Source organism: Oncorhynchus mykiss, chromosome 3 (genome assembly GCF_013265735.2).
Source record: "Oncorhynchus mykiss isolate Arlee chromosome 3, USDA_OmykA_1.1, whole genome shotgun sequence".
Lineage (NCBI taxonomy): Eukaryota > Metazoa > Chordata > Actinopteri > Salmoniformes > Salmonidae > Oncorhynchus > Oncorhynchus mykiss.
Window position 1 is genome coordinate 47,921,982 of NC_048567.1, and position 27,202 is coordinate 47,949,183.

Here is a 27,202-nt window from a genome sequence, read left to right on the forward strand (position 1 = left end):
ATTTTGAGGGTATTTTGTCACAGACGGTGAGGGCCTAAACAATGTTTAATTACATTTGAGGCACCGTTGCAACGTTAGAGTTAAACATTAAATGAAAAGTTAAAGTGCTATAATGAAGTTGCATCCTACACCACTCTCTGTGACCGCTAACCCCTTGCAGATTTAATTTGACCTTAGTTTCATTTCAGGGCCGCTTCTTAGACGTTTGTTCTCCAGGTTCCTGAAATATGATCTTTTGAGTTTTCTCCGTGCATTCCTCTTCATTTCCCCTGGCATGCCTGAGCTTTCTGTCGCTCGGCTCTGCCCTCCGCCTGATCTCCCGTTTCTGCAGACCTACAGCAGTTTGTTTATTTGACCAAGATTTACTTGCATGCTTATGTCCAGATCCAGAGGGCTATGAATCCAACAGGACAGACCACCTCTCAACAGGAAGTGGAGTGTCCTTTTTATGGATGTCATTCATGACGCACACACGTAAAGAACATGGCGCAGTAAAAGCATCTGGAGTTCCTTGTCCGAGATCTGCAAAACCAGAAGAAGACACCCGTGCGATGCATGCATTCACTGACGGACTAGCGGTGGAGGTGTAATGAATCATGCTGAAGTAATAGCCTCTATGCTACAACCTGTTAATCAAAGCTGTGCCGTAGCAGGTGTAGCAGAAATTGAATTTACGGATTGTGCCGTCAGTGTTTTAATTCATATGGGGCCCGGCCATTTAAACGTTCCAGAGGAGTAATTTAGCTAAGAAGACAGTTGAGGAATGTACTTCGGTGTTGCCTACACTCAGTACCTTTTAATTAAAGTCAAAGGGGATTGCAGACATTGAACGTACCACATTAAGAGGCATCTCTCACTTATAATCTTGTCACATGTTATCACCTGATCTGCTTGCCAGGAAAACAAGGGCAATAATGAACCATATTTCAGCTCACCACATTGGTTCTTCTGGCTGAGTTAAAACTTAAACAAGTGTTATAATAGTAATTAAGAATTGCTATGTTGTGTTGAGGTTGGATGAGGCTGGTGAAGGACAAGTCCTCAGGCAGAGCCAAGCAGAAACATCAGACTCCGATGGCCATATTGGTGCTGCATAGTTACAAATCATCACACTCCTGCGTGGAGGGCCGTCAGCTAGACATTCTGAGAGAGAGAGAGAGAGAGAGAGAGAGAGAGAGAGAGAGAGAGAGAGAAAGAGAAAGGTGGTAGATCAAACAGGACAGATTTGCACATGAAAGGGAACAGAGTGTTCCTCCTAGAATCTTGCATTCTGCTTATCAGTCTCTGGATCTTTCCACAGACCTGCTCACCTGCTCGCCCACAGACTGTGTTCAGACCTATTGAAGTGGGTTGGATTTATCTAGAAATAGGAGACGAGGTTTGAGTTACAAAACATGCTTGATTTAAGTATAGCTTAGACATTTAAATGGACAATTTGTGTTTTGGAGTTGTCAAATTGACACAAAAATGCTAGGGGGAGGGGCAGCGCATGGCAGCTGTCATAATACATTTGCATCTCGTTAATTTGGGAATATAAAGTATTTCTGTCTGCATGATTACAGAAAGCAGGAGGAATATTGATGATCCTTTACTTCTTTCAGGAAGTCCAGCAGTCGTTACTGATCTGTTGTCATAAATCTTATGGTGAAACCATCCACTGAGACCCATGTTGTGAGATGTGGAGCAGAGTGGCAACCCTATTGCTGTATATTCCCCTCAAGACAGGGATGCTGGTCTGATCGAAATCGGGGTTGTTATTGCCCATCTGCACTCTTAGAAAAAAGGGTTCCAAAAGGGTTCTTTGTAAGGCAAAGGGTTCTACCTAGAACCTTTAACACCCTAAGAAACGTTTTTAGAAGAAAGGGTTATTTGATGATTCTTTGGAAGGCAAGAATGATTCTTTTGGTAGGCCAGAAGGGTTCTTTGGTAGGCCAGAAGGGTTTTACATACGGGGGGGGGGGGTTGGAATGTCTTGGATCCACACCAGGTGGAGAGGTGTCAGGTTGGAGGGTCATGGATGACAACTACAAAGCAGGGCTCCCATGAAGGTGGTCCCTGGCTAGGGTCTGAGAAGCAGGAGCCATGTCTAGGAAGCCCCCCTCTGTGCCAGGCTGGGGGCCACAAAGACCAGCAGCAGATACATGCCGAGCCTCACCACAGACTGAGGACCGGAACAGACAGGACCTTCCAATCCCCTTTATTCCAGTATCCCTAGGTCTTATAAACACAATAAAAATCAGCCATGGCTATCAGTTGTGGTTTACTCTCTGTACAAGTCCCCTATTGTATGGCTAAACACGTCTTAATTGTTAGAACGTGCAAACAAAATGCATTCGTCATTTCACTGGGGGAATGTGTCAGTCAGAGTCACAGCATCTTCCCCCTCTGGCCGTGAATACCAGGGCAACAGATAGAAGTGGCAAGGCTGACAAGTCTGAGAAGAATGCCAAGAATTCAGATGCCTCTCCAAAAGTCCATGTGGCTGAGGTTGAAGCATGTAGAGCAAGCAGTGGGGTGGTTACTGACCTCTGGTGGCAATGTGCATTATGCTCCTAAATGAACATTTTTCAAGAGGTGGATAGTTTTTCTTCTTCTGAAGAGCACATTCCTTCCATCTGTCTGAGACCATAGAAGTAGTTTAGGGGTGGGGGTGCTTCACAGGAGAGGCATTTGAACATTTTTAATTACAATATAGAAATGCCTTCTGGAACATGTGACCTTTCATGTGCCTCGATAACAACCTTTACGAGCCCAGTTGGTTTAGCCACGGAATAATACAGGATATTATTGGTCCACTAATACAGGACTTGTAAAGGACTTGCCCACTGCACTAATTTTGTGAAAAAATGTCAACCAAATGTATTTGAGTGTTTACCTGCATTTGTAACTTAAGTCTGATAGTTATCTGTACAAAACAGTTCCTCTGATAATACTTGTGGAATATAAAAATACTTGCTTGATATTTGTTTTCCAGTTTCTTGAAATACTTTGCAAATGCATCTTATTTCTATGCAAATCTGTCTGAGACAGTTTGGTCTGAGACAACACTGCTTAGACTCAGAGGGACACGCTGGGAGACAAAAACAAATCAAATCAAATCAAACATTTTCACATATGCCGAATACATAGGGTGTAGACTTTACCGTCAAATGCTTACTTACGAGCCCTTTCCCAACAATGCATAGTTAAAAAGTAAGAAAATTAGCTAATTAAAACTGAAAATTGCCATATAACAATAACGAGGCTATATACAAGGAGTACCGGTATCGAGTCAATGTGCAGGTGTATGAGGTGGTTGAGGTGATTGAGTTAATATGTACATGTAGGTAAGGGTAAAAATGACTAGGTAATCGTGATAGATATTAAACAGAGTAGCAGCAGCGTGTGTGGAGTGTGTGTGTGTGTGTGTGTGTCTGGCGTCAATTTGCATGTGTGTGTGTGTGTGTGGCGTCAATATGCATGTGCGTGTGATTTGTGTGTGTGAACTAGACAACTCACTCTACCAATCGATGGGGATAAACTCTCAAACTGATGCCCTGTTAAGGGACCAGTTAAGCAAGTGGAAACTTTAACTATGAATATTGACAACATTCATTATAAGCATTCTTTCACTAGTGCAAGAATCTGCATATTTATTTTTCTTGAGGTAGAAAAATAAAGACAGCAACAACAAATAATAGGACTTGGATTCTTTGTCAATCTGGTGTGTATCTAGAGCAGGCAGTCATGGGCTCATGACACAGTGAAACAGTAGTATGCACATCACACATAAACCTCCATTACCAATCATTGGCTGGAATACAATGAATGCACACAGCAGAAACCTTCATTACCAATCATTGGCTGGAATACAATGAATCCACACAGCAGAAAACTTCATTACCAATCATTGGCTGGAATACAATGAATCGACACAGCAGAAACCTTCATTACCAATCATTGGCTGGAATACAATGAATCCACACAGCAGAACCCTTCATTACCAATCATTGGCTGGAATACAATGTCACATGTCCACACAGCAGAAATATGAATGGTTTACAGTAATGTGTATTCACTTGTAAGACATACTGTTTGTTCATAGTGGCCAATATGTTGTTCTGATTGAATGTGTTTTACATCGATGGAACTCGATGAAGATGTAGCAAATGTGTGGAACAAATGAAGTGGAACTAATTCATTTGTAATGTGGAATATGCACTTGTGATTTCTGAAATAAATTGGAACATAGAGTAAAATGTTGAATTCGTAAATGCTTGTTTTATTTAAGGTGTCCTGCTCCTTGAAAGCGGCAGCTCTAGCCTTTAGCTCGATGCGGATGTTGCCTGTGCGGATCCATGGCTTCTGGTTGGGATATGTACATACGGTCACTGTGGGGACGACGTCGTCAATCCACTTATTGATGAAGCCGATGACTGAGGTAACATACTCCTCAATGCCATTGGATGAATCCCAGAACATAATCCAGTCTGTGCTAGCAAAACAGTCCTGTAGCGTAGCATCCGCACCATATGACCACTTCCATATTGAGCGAGTCACTGGTACTTCCTTTTTAGTTTTCGCTTGTAAGCAGGAATCAGGAGGATAGAATTATGGTCAGATTTGCCAAAGGGAGGGCAAGGGAGAGCTTTGTAAGCATTTCTCTGTGTGGAGTATAGGTGGTCTAGAGTTTTTTTTCTCTGGTTGCACATGTGACATGCTGGTAAAAATTTGGTAAAACTGATTTAAGTTTGCCTGCATTAAAGTCCCCGGCCACTAGGAGTGCCGCTTCTGGGTGAGCATTTTCTTGTTCGCTTATGTCCTGATAGAGTTGGTTGAGTGCGCTCTTAGTGCCAGCATCGGTCTGTGGTGGTAAATAGACGGCTACGAATAATATAGATGAGAACTCTCTTGGTAGATAGTGTGGTCTACAGCTTATAGGGTACTCTACCTCAGGCGAGCAATACCTTGAGACTTCTTTAATATTAGACATCGCGCACCAGCTGTTATTGACAAAAAGGCACACACCCCCACCCCTCGTCTTACCAGAGGTACCATCTCTGTTCTGCCGGTGCATTGAAATCCCTCAAGCGCTATATTGTCTGTGTCGTCGTTCAGCCACGACTCGGTGAAACATAGGATATTACAGTTCCTAATGTCCCGTTGGTAGGATAATCGTAATCATAGGTCATCCATTTTATTTTCAATGATTGCATGTTAGCAAGTAGAATTGAACCATCTCAGTAATGGGTGCAATCAGTCCAACTACTAACAGATTGGATCAGTATAAAAAAATGTATGTTATATATACTATTCAAAAATCTAAACGCAACATGTAAAGTGTTGGTCCCATGTTTCATGAGCTGAAATAAAAGATCCCAGAAATTTTCCATATGCACTAAAAGCTTATTTCTCTCAAATTTTGGCAACAAATTTGTTTACATCCCTGTTAGTGAGTATTTCTCCAAGATAATCCATCCACCTGACAGGTGTGACATATCAAGGAGGTTAGAGATTAGAGCATTGGGCCAGTAACTGAAAGGTTTCTGGATCGAATCCCCGAGCTGACAAGGTAAAACATCTGTCGTTCTGCCCCTGAACAAGGCAGTTAACCCACTGTTCCTAGGCCGTCATTGTAAATAAGAATTTGTTCTTAACTGACTTGCCTAGGTAAATAAAGTTGTTTTTTTTTAAACAGAATGATCATTGCACAGGTGCACCAATAAAAGTTTTGAGGGAGCGTGCAATTGGCATGCTTGAATTATCTAAAATGTTGTTTTAGATCATTTGCCAGTACGTCATGTTGGCAAGCGGTTTGCTGATGTCAATGTTGTGAACAGAGTGACGGTGGGGATATGGTATGGGCTGTCATAAACTACGGACAACTAACACGATTGCATTTTATCGATGGCAATTTGATGGCACAGAAATACCGTGACGATATCCTTTGGCCCATTGTGAGGCCCATTTTTGTAAGGTATCTTTGACCACATTCCCAGTCATGTGAAATCCATAGATTAGGACCTAATTAATGTATTTCAATTGACTGATTTCCTCATATGAATTGTAACTCAGTACAATCTTTGAAATTGTTGCATGTTGCGTTTATATTTTAGGGAGGTATATCTTTGTGTGACATACAATTAACCAACCAATTGATGTACATGCAACAACATAGATATTAAAACAAACAATTCTGAAAATCACCTGGCAGTAGAGCACTCTAGGAAATATGATACATTGTTCTATGTAGAATCCTTCTTGCCTTCCAAAGTATTATCAAAGAACCCTTTCCTGGTTCTTAGGATATTAAAGTTTCTCGGTAGAACCCTTTGCCTTACAAAGAACCCTCGTCTTCCAAAAAGGGATTTCCAGATCAAAACGGTTCTTGGTAGAACCCTATCCCTCCGCAAAGAACCTTTTTGGAACCATTTTTTCTAAGAGTGTAGCTGCCCTCTGTTGGTCACTATTGGACTTGGCACTTAAAAAAATAGATGTATTCTCACATACTGTACACCAGATAGTTGCAGTGAAATGTGTTGTTTTACAGGGTCACACATAGTAATACGGTGCCCCTGGAGATAGGGTTAATTGCCTTGCTCAAGGGCACATTGGCAGATGTGTAATATTTCGGTTATTGGCCCAACGCTCTAACGCTCGTCCCATTTTCATGTTGCACTTTATTCTGCACCAATAAACTCTTTCAATGATAAGTGTGAAACAGCAAACAAACATGATTGCATTTTCAATATTACATGGTAAAAAATGTGTGATTGCATATTGTGGGAAAATAAGAGTAGGTTTATATCTTCCAGATACAGCGCAGAAAGATGTTGATATGTATCTGTGTGCTATGCATGTGCAATGAAAGCAGATCTTTGCTGTAGGCTACAGTACACAGTGGCAATACCCTACTGTACATATATTAGAATCATTCAAATAACACTATAAAGTTTAATAAAGTAATAAGGCCTAGTGCATAGTCATAAGAATAGCTCAGCTCGTGATATTTTTTTTGGCAAAGAGCATGTGTTGACATATTTTAATATTTTCCTATAAACTATCTGTCAGAGACCAGTAAGTGTTCACCACAATTTGGGCAAAACACATTTCACACTAACACTGAGGGCTGAAATGTTGGGTTCTGATTAATTTAGCTAGCTATGCCTAACAGTGTGAGAAAACACTTATCAGCGAAGGTCACAGTAAAATCAACACATTTTTCTGCCACTTAACTTTGTTTTATCGGATTACTTTTTATATGCACAACATTGCAGACGTGTAGGCAGCAAGAAGAACCCTCAATTTGCTAAACCACCTAGCACAAATTTAGTACCTCAAAGTTGATTGGTCAGAGTCCAGCAAGGCGGAAGTCTCACAGGCGCGGGGGATTCCCCGAGGGAAGTTCCCAACGCGTTATAAAACATGTAAAAATGTACATTTGTTCGAAATACACCATATCCTCTCCCACACGTCGTACATATAGGCCACTCGAAGAATAAGAAGCTGTCGCAGTATCAAAACAATAGTTTGGCAATTTTCGAATGAAGGTAAGATACTGCCATTATAGGCTACAATCAGATACCAAAGTTGAGGGCGAACTGAACTAGGCTATAGCTGATTATATCTAACTAACTCGACTTGCTAACTATTGACATTCAATACAAAACAGAGCTGTACCAATTTTGTACTCTTACTTATGAATATCAACGTTCTATGTAGCCAGTTCGTGCTTGATAGAATGTTGCTAGAAATGTAGAACTAGTTGGCTGCTTCAGGCTACGGCGTAATCGTCATATCATGTAGCCAGCAGATTTGGCCCGCTTGTTTACAGCTGCACTAGGGTCGGACAGGTTTCCTGTTTCGATTAAAACACAACGGAGCTGCCGCGAGATATGGCTCAGAAAATATACTTCAATCCAGGGATGAGAAATGCGTTGTACTCCGAATTGTCTAGCAGTCGTTCAATCTTCTAAATGGAACAGGTGGGATAATTTGGGGTACAACGCATTTCTCATCCCTGGATTGAGGTACATTTTCCAAGCCATATCTCACACTTTGGTGTTTTAAGCTACACAGGAAGACTTTCTGGGTCAGAGCTACTGGCTGCATATCGTGCTACTTGGTCTGCAACCAGTGACATACAATGACTGTTTTAAACCTGTGTTTTAAATAAATTACTAGATAGAGAATGGGATTAGCTGTTTAATCAAATGAAGTAACCAAATATATTACCATGCTCATTATTCATTGTAAATTCAAAGTAAAAAAACTCAGGAAAAACAATACCCAACCGAAAAGCATTAGGTGTCAAATATTCACATTTTAGGTCAGGGGTATTTAACTGGCGGTCTGCCATAAACAAATATACAGTGCATTTGGAAATATTCAGATCCCTTGACTATTTCCCACATTTTGTTACGTTACAGGTGTATTCTAAAATGGAATAAAAAAAAATCCTCAATCATACATACTATACCCCTCAATCATACATACTATAATGACAAAGCAAAAACAGTTTTTTTTTAAATAAAAGAAACATATCACATTTAGATCGGTATTCAGATCCTTTACTCCGTACTTTGTTGAAGCAGCGATTACAGCCTCGAGTCTTCTTGGGTATGACGCTACAAGCGTTGCACACCTGTATTTGGGTAGTTTCTCTACAGACAATTCCTTGAACCTCATGGCTTGGTATGCTCTGACATGCACTCTCAACTGTGGGACCTTATATAGACAGGTGTGTGCGGTTCTAAATAATGTCCAATCAAATTTACCACAGGTGGACTCCAATCAAGTTGTAGAAACACCTCAAGGATGATCAACGGAAACAGGATGCACCTGAGCTCAATTTTGAGTCTCATAGCAAAGGGTCTGAATACTTATGTAAATCAGGTATTTCTGTTTTATTTGTAATACATTTGCAAAAATTCCTAAACCAGTTTTAACTTAGTTATTATTATGTGTAGTAGACTGCTGAGGATTTTTTTTTAAATGTTTTAAATCCATTTTAGAATAAAGGTGTAACACCAAAATGCGTAAAAAGTCAAGGGGTCTGAATACTTTCCAAAGGCACTACATACATACAGTACCAGTCATGTTTGGACACACCTACTCATACCAGTATTTTTCTTTATTTTTACAATTGTCTAATAATAGTGAAGACATCAAAACTATGAAATAACATATATGGAATCATGTAGTAACCAAAAAAGTGTTAAACATATCAATTTATTTTAGATTTGAGATTCTTCAAAGTTGCCACCCTTTGCCTGGATGACAGCTTAGCACACTTTTGGCATTCTCTCAACCAGCTTCATGTGGTAGTCACCTGGAATGCATTTAAATTAACAGGTGTGGCTTGTTAATTTGTGGATTTTCTTCTTAATGCGTTTGAGCTAATCAGTTGTGTTGTGGCAAGGTAGGGGTGGTATACATAAGAGAGCACTATTTGGTAAATACCAAGTCCATATTATGGCAACAGCCTAGTGGTTAGAGAGTTGGACTAGTAACCGGAAGGTTGCAAGTTCAAACCCCTGAGCTGACAAGGTACAAATCTGTCGTTCTGCCCCTGAACAGGCAGTTAACCCACTGTTCCTAGGCCGTCATTGAAAATAAGAATTTGTTCTTAACTGACTTGCCTAGTTAAATAAAGGTCAAATAAAAATAAAAAATAAGCAAAGAGAAACAACAGTCCATTATTACTTTAAGATATGAAGGGCAGTCAATCCGTAAAATGTCAAGAACTTTGAAAGTTTCTTCAAGTGCAGTCGCATAAACCATCAAGTGCTATGATGAAACTGGCTCTCCTCAGGACCGCCACGGGAAAAGAAGACCCAGAGTTAGCTCTGCTGCAGAGAATAAGTTCATTAGAGTTACCAGCCTTAGAAATTGCAGCCCAAATAAATGCTTCACAGACTTTAAGTAACAGACACATGTCAACATCAACTGTCGAGAGGAGACTGCGTGAATCAGGCCTTCGTGGTTGAATTGCTGCAAAGAAACCACTACCAATAAGAAGAATAGACTTGATTGGGCCAAGAAACACGAGCAACTGACATTACACCAGTGGAAATCTGTCCTTTGGTCTGATGTGTCCAAATTTGAGATTTTTGGTTCCAACCGCCGTGTCTTTGTGAGACGTAGAGTAGGTGAATGGATGATCTCTATATGTGTGGTTCCCACTGTGAAGCATGGAGGTGTGACGGTATGGGGGTGCTTTGCTGGTGACACTGTCTGTGGTTTATTTAGAATTCAAGGCACACTTAACCAGTATGGCTACCACAGCATTCTGCATCGATATGCCTTCCCATCTTGTTTGTGTTTAGTGGGACAATCATTTGTTTTTCAACAGGACAATGACCCAACACACCTCCAGGCTGTGTAATGGTTATTTGACCAAAAGGAGAGTGATGGAGTGCTGCATCAGATGACCTGGCCTCCACAATCACCCGACCTCAACCAAATTGAGATGGTTTGGTATGAGTTGGACCGCAGAGTGAAGGAAAAGTGGCCAACAAGTGCTCAGCATATGTGGGAACTCCTTCAAGGCTGTTGGAAAAGCATTCAAGGTGAAGCTGGTTGAGAGAATGCCAAGTGTGTGCAAAGCTGACATCAAGGCAAAGGGTGGCTACTTTGAAGAATCTCAAATATATTTTGATTTGTTTAACACTTTTTCTGGTTACTACATGATTCCATATGTGTTATATCATAGTTTTGATGTCTTCACTATTATTCTACAATGGAGAAAATAGTAAAATAAAGAAAAATGCTTGAATTAGTAGGTGTGTCCAAACGTTTGATTGGTACTGTGTGTATATATAGATGTATACTGAACAAAAATATAAATACAACATGTAAAGTGTTGGTCCCATGGTTCATGAGCTGAAATAAAATATCCCAGAAATGTTCCATATGCACAAAAAGGTTATTACTCTCACATTTTGTGCACACATTTGTTTACACCCTTGTTAGTGACATTTCTCCTTTGCCAAAATAATCCATCTACCTGACAGGTGTGGCATATCAACAAGCTGTTTAAACAGCATGATTATTACACAGGTGCACCTTGTGCTGTGGACAATAAAAGGCCACTAAAATGTTGCAAGTTTTGAGGGAGCGTGCAATTGACATGCTAACTGCAGGAATGTCCACCAGAGCTGTTGCCAGATAATTTAATGTTAATTTTTCTACCTTGAGTTGCCTCCACTATTGTTTTAGAGAATTTGACAGTACGTCCAACTGGCCTCACAACCACAGACCACATGTATGACATCGTGTGGGCGAGCGGTTTGCTGTGGTGGTGGTGGCGTTATGGTATGGGCTGGCATAAGCTACTAACACAATTGCATTTTATCGATGGCAATTTGAATGCACAAAAATGCTGTGACGAGATCCTGGGGCCCATTGTGAGGCCCTTTTTTTTAATTTTTTTAAAGATATCTGTGACCAACAGACCAACTGGGAATACAGCATATCTGTATTCCCAGTCATGTAAAATCCATAGATTAGGGCCTAATGCAATCATTTAAATTGACAGATTTTTTCCTTATAAACTGTAACTCAGTAAAATCTTAGAAATTGTTGCATATTGCATTTTATATTTTGTGTGTGTGTGTGTGTGTGTGTGTGTGTGTATGTATTGGAGATCAACCGATTTATGATTTTTCGACGCCGATACCGATTATTGGGGGACCAAAAAAAAGTTGATACCGAATAATTGATCGATTTTAATTTTAGTTTTGTTTTTTGTAATAATGACAATTACAACAATACTGAATGAACACTTATTTTAACTTAATATAATACATCACTAAAATCAATTTAGCCTCAAATAAATATTGAAACATGTTCAATTTGGTTTAAATAATGCAAAAACAAAGTGTTGGAGAATAAAGTAAAAGTGCAATATGTGCCATGTAAGAAAACGTTTAAGTTCCTTGCTCAGAACATGAGAACATATGAAAGCTGCTGGTTCCTTTTAACATGAGTCTTCAATATTCCCAGGTAAGAAGTTTTAGGTTGTAGTTATTATAGGAATTACAGGACTATTTCTCTCTACCATTTGTATTTCATTAACCTTTAACTATTGGATGTTCTTATAGGCACTTTAGTATTGCCAGTGTAACAGTATAGCTTCCGTCCCTCTCCTCGCTCCTACCTGGGCTCGAACCAGGAACACAACGACAGCCACCCTCGAAGCGGCGTTACCCATCGCTCCACAAAATCCGCGGCCCTTGCAGACTCCAAGTCTCATAGCGAGTGACGTTTGAAACGCTATTAGTGCGCACCCCGCTAACTAGCTAGCCATTTCACATCGGTTACACAAGCCTAATCTCAGGAGTTGATAGGCTTGAAGTCATTAACAGCGCAACGCTTGAAGCACAGCGACGAGCTGCTGGCAAAACGCACAAAAGTTCTGTTTGAATGAATGCTTACGAGCCTGCTGCTGCCTACCATCGCTCAGTCAGACTGCTCTATCAAATCATAGAAATACGAGCCTTAGGTCATTAATATGGTTGAATCCGGAAAGTATCATTTTGAAAACAAGACGTTTATTCTTTCAGTGAAATACGGAACCGCTCCGTATTTTATCTAACGGGTGGCATCCATAAGTCTAAATATTCCTGTTACATTGCACAACCTTCAATGTTATGTCATAATTACATAAAATTCTGGCAAATTAGGCGGCCCACGCTGTTGCATATACACTGACTGCGTGCAATAAACGCAAGAGAAGTGACACAATTTCACCTGGTTAATATTGCTTGCTAACCTGTATTTCTTTTAGCTAAATATGCAGGTTTAAAAAGATATACTTCTGTGCATTGATGTTTATAGTTAGGTACACATTGGAGCAACGATACGCACCGCATCGATTATATGCAACGCAGGACACGCTAGATAAACTGGTAATATCATCAACCATGTGTAGTTAACTAGTGATTATGATTGATTGATTGTTTTTTATAAGATAAGTTTAACGCTAGCTAGCAACTTACCTTGGCTTACTGCATTCGCGTAACAGGCAGGCTCCTCGTGGAGTGCAATGTAATCAGGTGGTTAGAGCGTTGGACTAGTTAACTGTAAGGTTGCAAGATTGAATCCCCCGAGCTGACAAGGTAAAAATCTGTCGTTCTGCCCCTGAATGAGGCAGTTAACCCACCGTTCCTAGGCCGTCATTGAAAATAAGAATGTGTTCTTAACTCACTTTCCCATTTTAAATAAAGGTGTTACATTTATTTAATTTTTTGGGCCAAATCGGTGTCCAAAAATACCGATTTCCGATTGTTATGAAAACTTGAAATCGGCCCTAATTAATCGGCCATTCTGATTAATTGGTCGACCTATATATATATATATATATATATATATATATATATATATATATATATATATATATATATATATATACATATATACTTAGACATTTCCTTGTTTTGAAAGAAAAGCAAATTATTTTGTCCATTTAAAATAACTTCAATTTGATCAGAAGTACAGTGTAGACATTAGTAAATTGTAAATGACTATTGTAGCTGGAAACGCCAGATTTTTTTTTTTTAATGGAATATGTACAGTTGAAGTCGGACGTTTACATACTTAGGTTGGAGTCATTTAAACTAGTTTTTCAACCTCTCCACACATTTCTTGTTAAAACGTCTTTGGGCTGGGGGCAGTATTGAGTAGCTTGGATGAATAAGGTGCCCAGAGTAAACTGTCTGCTACTCAGGCCCAGTTGGTAATATATGCATAATATTAGTATATTTAGTATATTTTGATAGAAAACACTCTTGAAGTTTGTTAAACCGTTTGAATGATGTCTGTGAGTATAACTGTGAAGTGGGGGCGATTGAGAGGGGAAGGAGTCAGAGGTCTGCCAGAGAGCCACAAGCTGGTGACTCGCGTTCACGTGAGAGTTAGCTTGAGTTACATTGCATTTCTGAAGACCAAGGAATTCTCTGGTTGGAACATTATTGAAGATTTATGTTAACATCCTAAAGATTGATTCTATACATCGTTTGGCATGTTTCTATAGACTGTAACAGAACTTTTTGACTTTTCGTCTGCTCCTAGTGATCGTGCGTCATGAATTTGGAATACTGGGCTAAACACGCAAAAAAAAAGGAGGTATTTGGACATAAATGATGGACATTATCGAACAAAACAAACATTTATTGTGGAACTGGGATTCCTGGGAGTGCATTCTGATGAAGATCATCAAAGTTAAGTGAATATTTATAATGCTATTTCTGACTTCTGTTGACTACACAACATGGCGGATATCTGTTTGTGTTGTTTTGGTCTCTGAGCGCCGTACTCAGATTATAGCATGGTGTGCTTTTTCCGTAAAGTTTTTTAAAAAATCGGACACAGCGGTCGCATTAAGGAGAAGTGTATCTATAATTCTGTGCATAATAGTTGTATCTTTTAACAATGTTTATTATGAGTATTTCTGTAAATTGATGTGGCTCTCTGCAAAATCACCGGATGTTTTGGAACTACTGAACATAACGCGCCAATGTAAACTGAGATTTTTTTATATAAATATGAACTTTATCGAACAAAACATACATGTATTGTGTAACATAAAGTCCTATGAGTGTCATCTGATGAAGATCATCAAAGTTAGTGATTAATTTATCTCTTTCTGCTTTTTGTGACTCCTCTCTTTGGCTGGAAAAATGGTTGTGTTTTTCTGTGACTTGGCTCTGACCTAACATAATCGTTTGGTTTACTTTCGCTGTAAAGCCTTTTTGAAATCGGACACTGTGGTGGGATTAACAAGAAGTGTATCTTTAAAATGGTGTAAAATACTTGTATGTTTGAGGAGTTTTAATTATGGGATTTCTGTTGTTTTGAATATGGCGCCCTGCACTTTCACTGGCTGTTGTCATATCAATCCCATTAGCGGGATCTCAGCCCAAAGAGGTTATTAACAAACTAAAGTTTTGGCAAGTCTGTAAGTAATTTTTCCAACAATTGTTTACAGACAGATTATTTCACTTATAATTCCATTGGGTCAGAAGTTTACATACACTAAGTTGACTGTGCCTTTAAACAGCTTGGAATATTCCAGAAAGGATGTCATGACTTTGGAAGCTTCTGATAGGCTAATTGACATCATTTGAGTCAATTGGAGGTGTACCTGTGGATGTATTTCAAGGTCTACCTTCAAACTCAGTGCCTCTTTGCTTGACATCATGGGAAAATCAAAATAAATCAGCCAAGACCTCAGAAAAAAAATTGTAGACCTCCACAAGTCTGGTTCATCCTTGGGAGCAATTTCCAAATGCCTGAAGGTACCATGTTCATCTGTACAAACAATAGTACGCAAGTATAAAAACCATGGGACCACACAGCCGTCATAGGTTGTATCTATAGCCACAGTAAAATGACTCCTATATTGATATAACCTGAAAGGCCGCTCAGCAAGGAAGAAGCCACTGCTCCAAAACCAGACTACGGTTTGGAGTTGCACATGGGGACAAAGATCATTCTTTTTGGAGAAATGTCCTCTGGTCTGATGAAACAAAAATAGAACTGTTTGGCCATAATGACCATCGTTATGTTTGGAGGAATTAGGGGGACGCTTGCAAGCCGAAGAACACCATCCCAACCGTGAAGCACGGGGTGGCATTATCATGTTGTGGGGGTGCTTTGCTGCAGGAGGGACTGGTGCACTTCACAAAATAGATGGCATCATGAGGGAGAAACATTATGTGGATATATTGAAGCAACATCTCAAGACATCAGTCAGGAAGATAAAGCTTGGTCGCAGATGGGTCTTCCAAATGGACAATGACCCCAAGCATGCTTCCAAAGTTTTGGCAAAATGGCTTAAGGACAACAAAGTCAAGGTATTGGAGTGGCCATCACGAAGCCCTGATCTTAATCCTATAGAACATTTGTGGGCAGAACTGAAAAAGTGTGTGTGATTAAGGAGGCCTACAAACCTGACTCAGTTAAACCAGCTCTGTCAGGAGGAATGGGCCAAAATTCACCCAACTTATTGTGGGAAGCTTGTGGAAGCATACCTGAAACATTTGGCCCAAGTTAAACAATTTAAACGCAATGCTACCAAATACTAATTGAGTGGATGTAAACTTCTGACCCACTGGGAATGTGATTTTTACTAGGATTAAATGTCAGGAATTGTGAAAAACTGAGTTTAACTGTATTTGGCTAAGGTGTATGTAAACTTCCGACTTCAACTGTACATAGATGTTCAGAGGCCCATTATCGGCAACCATCACTCCTGTGTTCCAATGACATGTTGTGTTAGCTAATCCAAGTTTATCATTTTAAAAGGCTAATTGATAATTAGAAAACCCCTTTGCAATTGTTAGCACAGCTGAAAACTGTTGTTCTGACTAAACTTTTAAGGATCGGTCTCTTTTTTTCAATTTTCGTCTAAAATGAAATACCCAAATCTAACTGCCTGTAGCTCAGCCCCTGAAGCAAGGATATGCATTTTCTTGCTACCATTTGAAAGGAAACACTTTTTGAAGTTTGTGGAAATGTGAAAGGAGTGTAGGAGAATATAACGCATTAGATCTGGTAAAAGATAATAAAACTTGTTTTGTACCATCTTTGAAATGCAAGAGAAAGGCCATAATGTTTTATTCCAGCCCAAAATGCATTTTAGGTATTTACAAAGTTTTTTCTGATCCAATGAATCATTGCATTTCTGTTCAAAATGTTGTATCAAGACTGCCCAAATGTGCAAAACAGTGCACTCTCCTCAATAGCATGGTGTACTTTCACTGTAATAGCTACTGTAAATTTGACAGTGCAGTTAGATTAACAAGAATTTAAGCTTTCTGCCAATTTCAAATATGTCTATGTCTTGGGAAATGTTCTTGTTACTTACAACCTCATGCTAATCGCATTAGCCTATGTTAGCTCAACCATCCCACAGGGGACCCACCAATCCTGAAACACCAGTCTCAACGTCAACAGGGAAGAGGCGACTCTGGGATGCTGGCCTTCTAGGCAGAGTTCCTCTATCTGTTTTTTCCCTTCTTAATATTTTATTTTTACTGGCCAGTCTGAGATGTCTTTTTCTTTGCAACTGCCTAGAAGGCCGGCATCCCGGAATCGCCTCTTCACTGTTGACGATGAGACTGGTGTTTTGTGGGTACTATTTAATGAAGCTGCCAGTTGAGGACTTGTGAGGCGTCTATTTCTCAAACTAGACACTCTAATGTACTTGTCCTCTTGCTCAGTTGTGCACCGGGGCTTCCCACTCCTCATTCTATTCTGGTTCGAGCCAGTTTGCGCTGTTCTGTGAAGGGAGTAGTACACAGCATTGTACGAGATCTTCAGTTTCTTGAAAATGTCTCGCATTGGAATAGCCATCATTTCTCCAAACAAGAATAGAGTGACAAGTTTCAGAAGTAAGTGTTTGATTCTGGCCATTTTGAGCCTGTAATCAGCCCAGAAATGCTGATGCTCCAGACACTCAACTAGACTAAAGAAGGCCAGTCTTATTGGTTCTTTAATCAGACCAACACTTTTCAGCTGTGCTAACATAATTGCAAAAGGGTTTTCTAATGATCAATTAGCCTTTTAAAATGATACACTTGGATTAGCTAACACAACGTGCCATTGGAGCAGAGGAGTGATGGTTGCTGATAATGGGCCTCTGTATGCCTATGTAGACATTCCATAAAAATTCTGCCATTTCCAGCTACAATAGTAATTTACAACATTAACAATGTCTACACTGTATTTCTGATCAATTTGATGTTATTTTAATGTTCAAAAAATGTGCTTTTCTTTCAAAAACAAGGACATTTCTAGAGTGACTCCAAACTTTTGAACGGTAGTGTATATGATACATTTGGAAAGTATTCAGACCCCTTGACTTTTTCCACATTTTGTTACATTACAGCCTTATTCTACAATGGATTACATTGTTTTTTTCTCTCCCATCAATCTACACACAATATTTTTGCTAATTTATTACAAATAAAAAACCGATAACTTACCTAAATAAGGTTTTAGACCATTTGCTTTTAGAATCGAAATTGAGCTCAGGTGCATCCTGTTTCCATTGATCATCCTTGAGATGTTTCTACAACTTCATTGGAGTCCACCTGTGGTAAATTCAATTGATTGGGCATGATTTGGAAAGGGACACACCTTTCTATATAAGTTCCCACAGTTGACAGTGCATGACGTCGAAGGAATTGTCCTTAGCGCTCCGAGACAGGTTTGTTGAGGCACAGATCTGGGGAAGGGTAATAAAAAATGACTTCCGCATTGAAGGTTCCCAATAAGACAAGTTCCCAAGTGGCCTCTATTATTATTATTATTATTATTATTATTATTATTATTATTGAATTAAAAAAGTTTGGAACCACCAAGACTCTCCCTAGAGCTGTTCCCATGGCCAAATTGTGCAATCGGGGGAGAAGGACCTTGGTTAGGGATGTGACCAATGGTCAATGGTCACTTTTCAGAGCTCCAGAGTTCCTCTGGGGTGATTGGAGAACCTTCCAGAAGGACAACCATCTCTGCAGCACTCCGCCAAACAGGCCTTTATGGTGGAGTGTCCAGACGGAAGCCACTCCTCAGTAAAATGCACATGACAGTCTCCACCTAAGGACTCTGACTATGACCAACAAGATTCTCTGGTGTGATGTAAGCAAGATTGAACTCTTTGGCCTGAATGCCAAGCGTCACGTCTGGAGGAAGCATGATGGTTTTTCAGTGGCAGGGACTGGGAGAATAGTCAGCATCGAGGGAAAAATTAATAGAGCAAAGTACAGAGGTCCTTGATGAAAACCTGCCCCAGAATGCTTGGGACCTCAGACTGGTGTGAAGGTTCACCTTCATAGGCCTTGAAAAACGACCCTCAAATAGGCTACTGGTTTGGCAAGTGCCACTGGCTGCTGGTAAGCTTTCTTGACTTGGACATAGATTTGTCAGCACATGGCTAACCTTTGTTTAACTCTTCCAATTATAATGTGTGGAAGTCAAAATAATGAAAAACTATATTCCAAATCTATTTATTTTAAAATGTTGATTACTTCTCCTTGCCATTATCATTCACCTGATGCTAAGACCTTTTATTTAATTTATTTTTTACCCCTAACGTATGTTGGGGGACCCTGGGTCGCCGGTGTGCCTGGGAGGGGCTCCCTGGGCAAGAAAAGGTTGAAGACCCCTGGTTTAGGTCATTGGCAATTGACTTTATTGTATTAGTATCTTAATGTATTGATCATGTCATAATGCAATTGTATTGATAGAGATACAGTAGGTTATTTGGTATTAGCTATTATAATAACAACATTGAGGTACATTTACCCCAAATATTGTACATTTCATTATAATTTATGAAACCTATTATTTAGTACAGTTGTTGCAGCCATTGGTCATGTATGAACCAAAGAATCATTGATTAGTAATGAATGATGCCATTCAATAATGTCAACTAATTTATTGGTTTAAAAATATATATATATAATATTCAATATTACATTAGTGTCAATAGTTGTCGTCAATTTATTTAAGTGATGTTCTTATTATCATGAGTACTAAAACATTTATTTCTTTAGTAGATATTTTGGCTGTTTTTGCTTTCTCATCAAGAGGCTATTTCTACACAGGGCACTTATGATCATCCTGAAATGTTTACTGTACCTTTCTAAAATTAGCAAGTCCAGGCGTAAAAGAGAAGTAAGCACTGGCCCCAGTTTCATGATTAGCGAGGAGGACTTCGTTTTTACAGCAAATCATGTGATAATGTGCTTTAATGCTGCATTGTGCCCCTAAACATTGGTTGTGTGATATGTTGCCACAGGGCCCATGACTGCCGTGTCAGTAATGATCGTGGAGCGCACGGCATGGAGAGGAATATTGGAGACCAGCTCAACAAGGCATTTGAAGCTTACCGCCAGGCCTCTATCGAGCGAGACAGCGCCAAAAGGGAACTACAGAAGACGGTATTATACCTAAATCATTGCGATAGAAAACAAACTCTTCTAATTTACCTATGAGACTTCAACCCCATCCAGTGCGATGCCTTCTATACAGTGCTTTGATATAATTAAGTGCTGTAGCATGGTAATTGCAGTCATTTACAATAGAGGCTACAAAAGGCTACCTACCTAGTAAGTGATGACATTTGATATGTAATGGAAGGTTAACTTTTGCAGAATGAATATTATCAACGGCACACTCAGAAACTTCAGAAACAGATAGAAGACCAGCAGCAGTTGATTTCAAAACTCAAAGTTCAGTTGATAGCAGCAACTAAGCAACCTTCAGGTACATGACAATCATAATTGTTTTCTTAAAACTATTGTTTGCATGATTACATATTCTGACATTCTATACCATACAGTTGAACTATAGTGAAATAAACAGTTCAACTGTAGTCTATATTGGGCATGTGCATGCATTTTGTTACATTTTCGGTTCCCCTGGAGATAAATTGTGCTGTAAGAAATATTATTGCTGTTTCAGGACATTGTACACTTCCCATCTCAAATGAGACTTCCCGTGTTGACTGTGGTTGGGCTGCTACATTATCTATTTTTTGTATCTTATTTGATTGTTAGGAGAGGTGAAAGGTGAGGATGTTCCTAGAAAACAGGAAGAGGAAACCCTGTCTTCTTCCAACCATCTCTTCGACAACCCAAGCAGCTCCTTCCGGAAGATTCATTACTTGGTAACCATGTTTAACACAATTAGTAATACAATCCACATTAGAGGATAATTAGATATTGTTTATTTATGTTTACAAATATGATGCAGACAGGCAAAATGCAAGGATGTGATAGGGTCAGAGTGCGATTTATATTGTGACATTTGGGGTGTCGCCATTTTTTTCACGGGACCTACTATGTGTGAAAGAATAAGTAAATATAGAAAAAACATGTCATTTAACGGTAAAAATAATGTATTCCCTTTTAATTGTCATGAACACAACCAGTCATGATATTTTCATCTTATTGTCAAACAAATCTAAAAGTAGGCTACTTGCACATGTTTATCCACTCCAAAATAATTCCAGCCTCCAAACATGTTGTGTGCACTGTGCCATTTGATGAATGAAAAGGGACGTCTGTTACAAAACAACAAAAGGTGTAATGACATTTGCCGATTTGTCGTTTGGTCTACACTCTTGTAGCCTGAATATATTGAATCATCTTGCTGACAGAAGGGCCTTTTTTGTAGAAAGAAAAGGGACACCTGAAAAGGGACATGGGGGGGGGGGGGGGGGGGGGGAGAATGTTTAAATCATGACATGGGGGTGTTTGTTTAATTTGAAATAAGCTTTTATTTTAATATTTGCCACTGTAGCAGTAAAAATAGCATTTAAAATAAATAGGATAATGGTTAAATGAGCATTATTTAGAGACCCCCCCCCCCCACCCAAAAAAAAAGTTTGACTTTGTTGCGTTTAGGGGGCTGCATGTCTCATTCAGGGATTCACGCTCTGGATAGGGTGCGAACATGGCATCCCCGGTTGCTGCCTCATAATTATTTTGTTTTTGTTTTCTCTCAAATGAGCTCAAAATCCTACCTTTTTTTTTAAAGAGAGCACACATACAGCCACACACACACACAAACATACGTTGTTCACAAATTGTACATTGCTTGTAGATATTCTGTTTCTGCAGGGCCTGGGAGCAGTAGCAGAGCTCATGCCAATGCACAATACAACAGCTCCACTTCCTGTGACATCGGTCATCTTTCATCTTGTTGCTTCACTCTAATAAAGGTCGCAAGTTCAAATTTTTTGCCGAATAACAAATTCACTGAACCTGTTTGACTAATGCAAAAGCATTATTTTCCCCCCTTAATCAAAAAAACAAACAAACATGTGTTTTGGAGAAAATATGAATTTGTAATTTTCTAACGTAATCAAAACTCATTATCATGTATAATTTTAAAAGAATGGATACACACATACAGTCTTTCATCAACAGGTGGCGGTAGAGGATAACATCACCAAACCTCAGGGTCTGAGGCCGTTATAAGCCACCAGCTTTATTGTTGAGAAATAATTCCCTAATCGATCACAAGGCAGCAACCATTTTAGTAGATTCATTAACAATAATGAATAGATCATTTTCAGTTTGAATGGTGGATATTCTCTTGCCATGTAAGTCCTCAATGCCATGTGTGTCTGTTTTTCAGGAAGGGAACATGGAAACTGCAATGATTGTGTCACCTTCACCACACACAGCACCTGTAAACAGCAGTTTTGAGAAGTATGTGCCTTAGTCACCGGTATCTTAACTGCTTTTCAGACAAAAATTAAGTATTCTTACTTACGTATTTATTTGTCTCTCAGAAAAGATGTTTTTGAGGCGTTTCAAGCTCTTCAGGGGAAATTCCAGCAGATACAGACATTAACCCGGAGACAAAAAGATCACCTGAAAAAAATCTACAAAGGAAATTACATGGCAAATGGTAATATTAGTCCGCACAATAGTCATTTTAGATTGTAGAAATTGCTTATTATTCCAGCACTGTTGAAAGGCACCCATTGCCTGAACTCATGCCCAGCTTGACTCTAATTTAATTACAATAGAGAAAATATGTTGACTTACAATTGCTTTGGATATGTCATAACACTGTATTAGTAATTATATATTGTAGCTTTAGCTTGATTCCTGTACACAATTAGATAGCAACACATTAAGCTGAACCGTACATTAATGCCTATTGACCCATGGCCCGCCCACCCACCTACCTGTGTAGAAATAGAATAAGCAGATAAACATGTTTCATTATTCCACAGACACATGCTGTGATGTAGCACTGGTTAGTTGAATGAAAAACAAGTTGGAATGAAATTAAAAAAAAGGCTCCTATTATACTTATTGTGTGAAATTAGAAGATTAAATTAAACAGGGAAAAGGTTCTCGACGTTATTCATTATTACCTGATTATTCATCATTACTTGAACTAATCGCTACTCAATAGCGTAAGTTAATATCTCAATGTTGCAAGTGACTGTCGATAATGTTACATAAACAGTATGAAAAAAGCCTTGTGTTTGCCATTCGACAGAGCAGCAGTTCTCCATGCCCATTCAGTGTACAGACGTGACCGTGGAGCAGGCGGAGAGGCCCTTCCCCTCAGCCTTAAGGCCAGGGGTCATCCTCCAGCACCCGCCCACGCCCCTAGCATCCCGTGGTGCCAGCCAAGAGGACAGAGACCTAGTGGACTCCCTCACCAGACTCAGCGTCAAGTTCCCCCCCTCCACAGACAGTGAATACGAGTTCCTGAACAGCGCTCCAGAGAAACACTTTGACCTGTCTATGCCAAGGCAACGGGCAGCATTCAGCAGTATCCCTGCCATCATAGAGGAATCGTCTATGGAGCTGGCCATCCCATTCCTGTATCCTACATCTCCCTCTCACCCCACCTCCCCCTCCACCTCACTCTCACACGAGAGTGTGCGTGGACCCCTGCAGGTGAGATTCGTGGGAAATGCTCTTTCCTTTATTTGCAGCAGGTAAATGTAGGAAATTCACAACACCTGATTTGTTCTGGAAAATGAATGAGAGAGAGAGAGAGAGAGCATATAAGTAGTGAAAGACAACCTAGCACATCGATGAAAGTTGTTGATCACAATAAAAGGCCCATTTTTCTCTGATTACCGAGTTGAGAGCGCCAAACTTCTTGATGCACCCATCCCGTTAGCGGGATCATTATCGTCAACATCCGCTGAATTGCAGAGCGCCAAATTCAAATTAAATTACTAAAAATATTTAATTTTCATGAAATCACAAGTGCAATATAGCAAAGCACAGTTTAGCTTGTTGTTAATCCACCTGGCCTGTCAGATTTCAAAAAAGCTTTTCGGCGAAAGCATACCAAGCGTTTATGTAAGGACATCTCTCTCAGTAGACAAAACATTACAAACAGCTAGCAGCCAAGTAGATTGGTCACGAAAATCAGAAAAGCAATAAAAATGAATCGCTTACCTTTGATGATCTTCGGATGTTTGCACTCACGATACTCCCAGTTACACAATAAATGTTCCTTCTGTTCCATAAAGATGATTTTTATATCCAAAATACCTCCATTTGGTTGGCACGTCATGTTCAGAAATCCACAGGCTCGAGCGGTCACGACATTGCAGACGAAAATTCCAAATAGTATCCGTAAAGTTCGTAGAAACATGTCAAAGTTTTTTATAATCAATCCTCAGGTTGTTTTTGAAATATATAATCAATAATATTTCAACCGGGACTGTAGCTTCTTCAATAGGAGAGAGAGAAATGTCTGCTCCAAGCTGTTGCGCATGCAAAACGCTGCTGGCACCCAGCCATACAATGACACGATGTGATTATTCTTGATCATTTTTCAAAATAAAAGCCTGAAACTATGTCTAAAGACTGTTCACACCATGGGGAAGCCATAGGAAAAGGAATATGGATGATATCCCTTTAAATGGAGCGAAGGCAGGCAATGGAACAGAGAGCTTTCAGGGAAAACAGCACTTCCGGGTTGGATTTTCCTCAGGTTTTCGCCTGCATTATCAGTTCTGTTATACTCACAGACAATATTTTGACAGTTTTGGAAACTTTAGAGTGTTTTCTATCATAATCTGACAATTAATTATATGCATATTATAGATTCTGGGCCTGAGAAATAGGCAGTTTCATTTGGGTACGTTTTTCATCCAAACATCAAAATACTGCCCCCTACACTCAAGAGGTTAAAACTAACATGGAAATGCCATTTAATTGGTTAGATTCAGTAGATGTATACCTGCTAAAACAGGTGAGTTGAGATGTGATAGGCCTATGTGTACAACATTGATTGTTGCATATTTATTACAATGTGTCTACCTTACTATTTGTCATTGACATAAAATAAGCAATTCAAGAAATAACAAATGATCATAAAACACACCAATTGTTTTGGATGATAATGCTTTTTCCCCCCCATGCAGTAGTGTAGTTGGTTATATAAGTCCATGTTGATGTCAGAACCAAGGTAACATATATTTTATGACTACCATTATCAGTGCAACTGCACCCTTGTGAGGTTGTGTATGCACAATTATATCTATTGATTTATTACATATTTTGATAATACACAGCAATTGGCCTCCCAGATTTCTTTGCTCATCTGAGTCCCATATTGCTGGATGTGTACCTCAAATAGATATTTAGCTGTCATGTATTCTTTGTTGGGTATTGCTTAACCAGGCTTTTGGTTAAAAATCACACGGAAGAAATGCACCTTTGTTCGGACAAGTATCTGGGTTGTGATTAACACCTACACCGATGGTCGAACATTTCATTGTTTGGATTTCTCTGTTTCTAACTTAACAAACGTTGCCTCGGGCATTAACAATGCCAGGAACAAGTAACTACTCAACCCTACTGTAGCAAATGCACAGCATTACAATAGTACGTGTAGTGGGGCAGGAACTATAGATGTTGAGAAAGTGGGTTCAAGTGGGACACTGCTTTGCTTGTATTCCCCGGAGCAACAGATCTTTCCTCAGTGAAAGACCCAAGCACATGGCCAACTGTAAGTGGGTGAGTGTAAGCAATGCAAAGTGTATGAATAATGGAGTATAAGTGGTGTGTTTGTCCCTCCGTGTAGCCTCTGTGGAGCCCTGAGCTTTGTGATGCAGTAGCAGCAGCAGCACAGGCCGTGAGTGCGAAGCCACAACAACAGATCAACAACAGCCCTGATATCTGTGCCTACTGCAACGCGGAAGTTCCCCAAGACCATATGAAAAGCCACCTTTTCACTCATTGCCAGAGGGAGAGTGAAGCCAGCAATTGACACTAGCAGACAGTGGCTGCCCAATGAAACACCTCTAGGCTTAATTCATGGTTTATTCATGTCTTTGTTGCCACGCCATGAATTACACGCGCTGGGCTGGATGTCACATGACACCTGCGTTTGCAACGGGACTAGAATCCACTCTTGATCGTATATTTAAATTGTAAGAGTTGAATGGTACATTTTACAGTCGTCGTCTTAAGATATTACTTTGAAATTGTACACATCTAGACCTATGAAATGATATTGTACAGTATGTAGGTTTAAGTATAATAAAGCAATAATTTAATCTTGATTTTTCACTTGTATTATTTTGTTTTTATAAAACACAGGGACTTGGCATGGTGCAAGTATGTTGACATACAGTATCTACATGTAGGCCTTCTGTACACGTCTCCCCCAAAGCAGTAAGAATTTGATACTGTATGTATTTTCAGGGAAACATTCAACTTTAATTCTCCAGGTGGATCTGGAAATGCGTGTCGTGAAAATGATTGAAGTATTGAACAATATTTTTTGTAGTCATGTTATATATATATATATATATTATACTGAACAAAACATAACAATTTCAAAGATTTTACTGAGTTACAGTTCATATAAGGAAATCAGTCAATTGAAATAAATTAATTAGGCCCCTAATCTATGGATTTCACATGACTGGGCAGGGGCTCAGGAGGGCGTAGGCCCAGCCACTTGGAAGCTAGGCCCACCTACTAGGGAGGCAGGCCCAGCCAATCAGAATGGGTTTTTTCCAACAACAGGGTTTTATTACAGACAGAAATACCCCTCAGAGGATCCCATAGGTGAATAAGCTGGATGTGGAGGTCGTGGGCTGGCGTGATTACACATGGTCTGCGGTTGTGAGGCCAGTCGGACGTACTGCCAAATTCTGTAAAATGATGCTGGAGGCGGCTTATGGTAGAGAAACGAAAATGAAATTCTCTGGCAACAGCTCTGTTGGACATTCCTGTAGTCAGCATGCCAATTGCACGCTCCCTCAACTTGAGACATCTGTGGTATTGTGTTAAGTGGAAAAACTGCACATTTTAGTGGCCTTTTATTGTCCACAGCACAAGGTACACCTGTGTAATAATCATGCTGTTTAATGAGCTTCTTGATATGCCACACCTGTCAGGTGGATTATCTTGGCAAAGGAGAAATGCTCACTAACTGGGATGTAATCAAATTTGTGCTCAACATTGTATAGAAATAAGCTTTTTGTGCATATGGAACATTTCTGGGATCTTTTATTTCAGCTCATAAAACATGGGACCAACACTTTACATGTTACATTTATATTTTTGTTCAGTGTATATAACACCATTTTTCTATACTAATCCAATCTGTTAGTAGTTCGACTGATTGCCCCCATTACTGTTCCAGTTTATATGATTGAGGTAGTCTCAGTATTCAATATTCCCTATCCTGGCAGTTATTCTGAATGCAG

At 39.6% G+C, this 27,202-nt stretch overlaps 1 protein-coding gene and 1 long non-coding RNA gene across 4 annotated transcripts; one reads left to right on the forward strand and one right to left on the reverse strand.

Moving 5' to 3' along the window:
* Positions 1–753: 753 nt before the first annotated feature.
* Positions 754–7,824, reverse strand: LOC118958137. Its single transcript, XR_005047221.1, has 3 exons — positions 7,677–7,824; positions 1,311–1,360; positions 754–1,143 (listed from the first exon to the last, which is right to left on the reverse strand). It is a non-coding gene; the product is annotated as an uncharacterized LOC118958137 (long non-coding RNA).
* LOC110520065 (TRAF family member-associated NF-kappa-B activator) lies at positions 7,340–26,047 on the forward strand. Of its 3 annotated transcripts, none has more exons than XM_021597076.2 (8): positions 7,340–7,529; positions 19,787–19,928; positions 20,142–20,253; positions 20,547–20,656; positions 22,132–22,205; positions 22,289–22,407; positions 23,011–23,417; positions 25,567–26,047. In XM_021597076.2, exons 2-8 carry the CDS (start codon positions 19,830–19,832, stop codon positions 25,750–25,752), a joined length of 1,107 nt encoding a protein of 368 aa, XP_021452751.2. In that variant the 5' UTR covers positions 7,340–7,529; positions 19,787–19,829; the 3' UTR covers positions 25,753–26,047. The 3 variants fall into 3 exon arrangements, with proteins under 3 accessions (XP_021452751.2, XP_036830235.1, XP_036830236.1); XM_036974340.1 differs by lacking the exon at positions 7,340–7,529 and adding an exon at positions 8,856–8,874; XM_036974341.1 differs by lacking the exon at positions 7,340–7,529 and adding an exon at positions 18,749–18,878.
* Positions 26,048–27,202: the final 1,155 nt, after the last annotated feature.

Excerpts from the sequence above, each read along its gene's own strand:
- LOC110520065 (XM_021597076.2), top strand. The coding sequence starts at position 19,830 with ATGGAGAGGAATATTGGAGACCAGCTCAACAAGGCATTTGAAGCTTAC. Across the intron at positions 19,929-20,141 it reads AAAGGGAACTACAGAAGACG|AATGAATATTATCAACGGCA; the intron begins GTATTATACCTA and ends TAACTTTTGCAG. Across the intron at positions 23,418-25,566 it reads GTGTGCGTGGACCCCTGCAG|CCTCTGTGGAGCCCTGAGCT; the intron begins GTGAGATTCGTG and ends CCCTCCGTGTAG.